This window comes from Phaseolus vulgaris, chromosome 6 (assembly GCF_000499845.2).
Source record: "Phaseolus vulgaris cultivar G19833 chromosome 6, P. vulgaris v2.0, whole genome shotgun sequence".
NCBI classification, from domain to species: Eukaryota; Viridiplantae; Streptophyta; class Magnoliopsida; order Fabales; family Fabaceae; genus Phaseolus; species Phaseolus vulgaris.
The window spans coordinates 25,694,235-25,700,234 of record NC_023754.2 but is presented as its reverse complement, the minus strand read 5'-3'; the positions used below and the strand labels follow the sequence as shown (position 1 = coordinate 25,700,234).

The 6,000-nt window shown below is 32.7% G+C and overlaps 1 protein-coding gene across 3 annotated transcripts; it reads right to left on the bottom strand.

Annotated features, from left to right (window-relative positions):
* Nucleotides 1-655: 655 nt before the first annotated feature.
* On the bottom strand, nucleotides 656-3,466 carry LOC137832250 (E3 ubiquitin-protein ligase RHF1A-like). 3 transcript variants are annotated; one of them, XM_068640307.1, is made up of 7 exons: nucleotides 3,140-3,466; nucleotides 2,523-2,569; nucleotides 2,354-2,416; nucleotides 2,181-2,277; nucleotides 1,706-2,055; nucleotides 1,259-1,619; nucleotides 656-954 (listed from the first exon to the last, which is right to left on the bottom strand). In XM_068640307.1, exons 1-7 carry the CDS (start codon nucleotides 3,281-3,283, stop codon nucleotides 934-936), a joined length of 1,083 nt encoding a protein of 360 aa, XP_068496408.1. In that variant the 5' UTR covers nucleotides 3,284-3,466; the 3' UTR covers nucleotides 656-933. The 3 variants fall into 3 exon arrangements, with proteins under 3 accessions (XP_068496408.1, XP_068496409.1, XP_068496407.1); XM_068640308.1 differs by having other exon boundaries at nucleotides 1,706-2,013; nucleotides 3,140-3,464; XM_068640306.1 differs by having other exon boundaries at nucleotides 1,706-2,073; nucleotides 3,140-3,462.
* Between the last annotated feature and the right edge of the window lie 2,534 nt (nucleotides 3,467-6,000).

The following is a 6,000-nucleotide window of genomic DNA, read 5'->3' as shown; positions in this document are numbered from 1 at the left end:
ATAATAATGACAAAAATGAATTATATTCAATCATGCATTGAAGGACCTTAATTTTAACATTAAATTGAGTAAATGATGGCATTGCCCACCACACTTTTAACGTTTCCTCTTTTGTTTTCTCTAGTCATTGATCAAGTACTTGATAAGTTGGACAAAAAACTTTCAAAAGAAAAACACTATTATAAAGCATCTGTTTGGTTTACAAACTAATATAATTTTCGGTTAAAAAATCAAGTATTTTGTTAAATTATTGAAATGAAAAAGGTATTGTTAAATGAATAATTTGAATATTTGATCAACTAACTAAATGTAAACTAGAAAAAATTGCTATAATATAAAAGCCCAAATACAATTTTAAACACCAAAAGTCATCGGACTCAAATACCAGACTCGGTTTCAACTGAAAAAATGACAAGCTATAACTTCTGTTACGAAATACTCAAATCATATCGTAGTTGAGAATATTGGGAAATATATAGTTCACACGTCTAATACTCTTCTAGTGCACGTTTGGTACACAAGAAACACAATGGAAATATATGTTCCATAAATTGCTAATATCATAAGGATTTATAATTGTGTTAATCCTGTTTTAGTAACTGCATGTGCAACATCTGTAATTTTTAGCTAGCAAGTAGCCTAAATCATAACCAAATTAGCAAATTTAGAGGCTCTAAATAACTTGATTAATGCGAATGAAGTATTGGCAATGTAAAAGGAAAAATTCATGAAACAACAATTCAGATAGATGCATTAAATAAAAGCAGCAGCTCTATAAATTGATGGCACATATTTCTAATTCCTACAAGTAATTGGTTGGCATTGATAACAATGCAGGACGCATACCAACGAGTACATTGGTTATCATAGGCGTCTCTTGCACTTCTTAGACAATTGACTCGGCATTGTAACAAAAGTTCATCATCAAAGTCTTCATAGCTTATCATGTCCACCCTGAATAGTGAAACATATTGAAAGCATTAGTAATATCATTCACAAATAGACTAAAGACATTCCCCATTACCAAAATTCAAGCTGGCACACTTTCTTTTAGAACAACAACAATTATTCAGATAAGGGTGCAAATGCAATTTTTGTTTCATCAAGATAAACTAATTTATGACTGCTACATAAATTCAATTATAAACCTGTGTTTTAGCTTATTGGATACCAAGGTTACATAGAAATTAGATGACCAGATAACTTTTGTAACAAACAAATTTTCAAAAGTAGTAACTAAGATGTGATTGGGAGTAACCTGAACATATGGAGGAATTTCCATTCGAAAAGATTGCGTGTTAGTAGTAAATGGGGGAACATCCGAACTAACATCATGAACTGCACCTTCACTCTCTTTACTAGGAGAACCCTCAATGCCATTCTCTCCAACATACTTCTTCCCTTCTTTTGGGAAGTCTGAAGTTCCTTCACTATGGACTGGAATGATAGGAGAACTGGACCGTTTTGAAAGATCAAGGCGTTCAATCATCCGTGCAACTCCAGCAATGCCTGCATTCATCTCTCGCTGAACACCTTTACTCAGCTCTTTTACTGAGACATTATGGGCAAGTAGCTTCTCTTTGAGGCCCCGTGTACCTTTTGAAATTGATTCCTTATATCTGTTGCAATATTTCAGATATATTATTAGTTAGCACCAGTGGATGATTGTAGGAGCATACTCCAATCAAAGTGCTAACATGTTTACCTGGTTGAAGCAGCAGAAAATTTGGATTTGAAGGATTCTGGGAAGGAAAACATCTCAGAAGTGTTTGGTTGACTTGCACTCTCGGGTGTAGTGTTTAAAACCGGAGGTTGACTATTAAATGTAGAGGTTACACCAGAGGCAGACAAACTACCCCAGGATGGTGAAGTTGCAACTGTTTGCACCCCAGATACATGTATGGAAGAGTTAATATCAAGAACATCTGATGGACCAGCACCAGGTGATCTATTCCTTTCCTGTCTCTGAACAAGACGAGCTCTATTTGCAGCAGCAACTAAGCGCCTCATAATCTGGTCATCAGAATCAGAGTCATCTGAGAATGAATCATCATCCTGCAACAGAATAATTCGCTACTGACCATTGAATGAAAGTATGCCACATGTATTAAGGAAACAAATACCAATAGATATTAACACAACAAAACTGATCCCTAAAGATCAACACTAGGATATCTTACGTAGGCATCATTAAGCTGTTCAAGGGGAGCACGAAATGTAGTCGTGTTTCTTGATCTCATGCGTTTTTCATCTTCAACTGCAGCTAGAAGCTCTTGGCTGCAGAAGGAAAAGCAGTTAATAAAAACTACCAACCATACCCATAAAAGGCTTTTGCAGATGAGCATATATATACCTGGCAGGGTCTTTCAAAGCAAGAGATTGCCAACAAATTGGGCATTCTTGGCTTCTTTGTGACCTAAAGAAGAAAGAAAGATATGCAGGCATTACAAGTCAAACTATTATATTTGCAAAAGAAAATAAGAAGGAACACGAGCTACTCATCAAGCAATTAGATAACTTACCATTCAAGAATGCAATGCAGATGATATTCATGCTTGCAACTGGTAACCTGGAATTAAAAACGAGACATATTTATACTCTGTTAGAAATTTAATATCAGCAAATTGTAGATTACGAATTTTCCTTTTGATTATCTACAGGTCGAAACTCATACGCACACAAAGCATAATTAGACACATCAAAATAGTTAGGATTCAACAAACTTAAACCTCGAACACACTTTGAGATCTAGAAGCTAAAAAACTAACCCTCATCCACACACAAAATTATCAACTGGTGCAATAATAAGAACAAACAACAGCACAGCCTTCTTCGGATATGCACATGACAGCACGGCAAACATTTCCGTCAGTGCTGGCAGTTGCTGACAGCAGTAGATCCACACATGCATCTTAATTAAAGCAAAATAAAACACTGTAAAGTTCGTAGCTTTCAATCACAACCGCAGTGAAAACATATCAAATTTCAAAAAAGCACACAAATTTCTATAATTTTGACTGAAACAACAGCACTGAACCAACAACAAGTTCATGGAGTGCGATCAGTTCAAGTTAGTAACTTTTTCACAACCCCAAATGCAGAAAACGGAAAACAGGATAACAAAGGATAACAAACATACAGTGGATGGTTCGTGAAAGGTGAAGGGCTCCAGGCATATACTGCAGGAGTCTTCGAAAGAGTCGTCGAAAGGTGCAGAAGAAGATGGAGCTGAAATGGATGGAATGGGTGACAGAGAAGAAGATGAAGAGATGAAGTTTTCCATGGTTAGCTGCACAGTGGTGTGTGATGGAGAAGAGATTATGGTTAAGAAGTAGAAAAAAACCCTAGAAATGAGAAAGAGAGTGTGTAAAGGAAAGGAACAGAATTGCAGAAGGAAAGGAAGGAGGGAAGGAAGGAGAAAATGATGGGATAATCCGATTCAGACGCTTTGATGAAATCAACGTATGACTTATCTCATGGATTTTTGTTTTTAACTTTTAATTATTAATGGATTTTGGTCTTTAATTTTTAATAATTAATAATGATGATAATTTTATTAATTAAGTTGCTTTTGGGTTCTTTTTCCTTTTGTGTTTTGACGTTTTCTGTTTAACACCATGTACACGGTCCTTTTCCATATTCATAGATAAAAGTTTAGATTTTTTTGGTGAATTTTAATATATTTTTGTAAATTTCAAAATACATGAAATAAAGAAAGAAAAATTATTATTTTAAAGAATAGAAATAGTTTTAAGCCCATGAAAATTTTAAATACAAATGATAACACACTTTTGTAAGCATTATATTATATTTTTTTTTATAAAGTAGTAGAATGAAAAAACAACTTTGATTACTCAAATAAATATTAATCATTAATAAAACTAATGAATATTTTGTTAATAACGAATTATAAAAATAAAAGCATCAACGATATTTTAGAACTTTTAACAGATAATCATTAAAATATTCTTATATAAATCTAAATTACAAATGAATTTGCCCTATTATAACTATAGCTTTTAAGTGATAAGAAATCGGAATGTTTTCTATATGATTTATGACAATAAAAAAAACGCATTCAATATATACTCATTTTGTTCGACTGATTTACACGTCGTTAATCCCTATTTTCCTACACAATCTTTCAATTTCTCATATCAAGTTAATTCTTTCAATATAGTAGATATAGAACTTAATTTTTAATTTATACTCATTTTATTATACTTAATGTGCATATTAAGAATCTTTTTAATATATTAATTATTTAAGTATCGCCAATAGTGGAGCAATAGATAGTGTTAATAAGTTTTGTAATAGTTTTTTATAAAAAAGAAAAAGTGTTTGTCCTTTTCTTTTCTTTGTTCTGGGATTATTCTTTTCCCTCAACACAACGAAATTTCTTGAGCATCGCTGAAAACGTCAACCTTCGGACACCTAACGCTATTCCATGTAATATGAGTATTAATGGATGGAGTGAACTTTTTGACTTCAGAAATTCACTGTCTTTTCTTTCGGGTTGTGAAATGTCTATAAATTCATTAATATCATTCACATTCCAAATTTCTGTCACAACAACTAGTTTTCTTAAATTGTGGGGATGAATTAGAAATTATTAGAGGTCTTAGTTGTGGGTAAAATTTTAATGCATTTATAAATAAACAGTGGTATAAGATCATGTTAAAGATAAGTGTGATGATGAAGCACAATTAGATGGCAGTGCAATGGGACCAGCAAGGTTTGTGGTCGGCAAAATCTTCAGCCTTGCGTGAGTGGAAGAAACTGAATTCTTTGATGTTAATTTTCTTAGTTTACATAATCATAATTGAATATGTAGAATAAAACGATTTTGTTATTTATGAAGCCAAAGCGTAGCTACGTGTTTCTTGATCCTCTTCTGTATTGTGACGAATCCATCTTCATTATGTAAAATTTGAGTAGAGGTTCTGTGTGATTAAATTAAATGTGTGAGAACTTAGTTACTTCCAATAAAAAATGTTAGGTACCTATTTGAAGATGTGTGTTGTGGTCCTCAAATACTGCTCTAAAATAGAACAACCATATGAGTTTGCTAGCTGTTACAACTTATTCTGGCATTTTCTCAATAATGCAATCTCTGCATAAGTGTGACAAAAACTGAGAAATTGCAATAACAGAAACAAAATGATTAGGAGATCATTAATATTTGTTGGTTGTACTTGACTTTTGTATTTTCTTCCATCTTAATTTTGGTTATCACGTTGAAAGCGTGAGTTTTTCTTACTAATAGAATTGTTGGGTTCCTCTCAAAATGTTGATTCAATTGAGAAATACGTTGTACATCAATTTTCATATCAGCCACAGTGTAAGCAAAAGAAAAGCAAACTGCAATAAAAGGAAAAAAGAGAAGCGAGAGCATGGAAATAAGAGAGACTTATTTGTTGCATGTGTTAAAATCAAACAATGATTGTATTCATACAACATAAAAAAGACTCAAACAGAAATACAGATTCAAGTGGTTGAAGTAAAAAAAAACTCTATATTAAACTTTAATATAACTCTATACTCAAGGTAGATAATATATAGAGTAATCAATAGGGAAGCATCAGAAAAAATCCAATCAGAATCGCTGAAAGTTTTCAGACAAGTGTTGTTATTCTTGCCAAGAAAGTGTAAGTTTAAGATATTGAAGGATGTGTTGGACGCTAGATGATGTACAACAATCAAACATATTGGTTAAGATTACAGATAACCATGGTTGGATTCCAAAGGTTCATTTTATTTATTAGAAACCTTAGCAGAATAATCCATACAATTGGATAGAATGAGCCCAAGGAGAAGGTCCAAAAAGCAACTCAATTGGATGAAAGATTTTATAATAGGATAGCCACATGTAACTCTTTGTAATGTTTGTCATTATTATTATTATGTGTTCTTTAGAATTTAAAATGTTTTGTTTCTTTAAGAATTGTAAGGCCAATGACTCTCTTATGCTCTTAAAAGGGACTAAGCAGTGTGAATGAA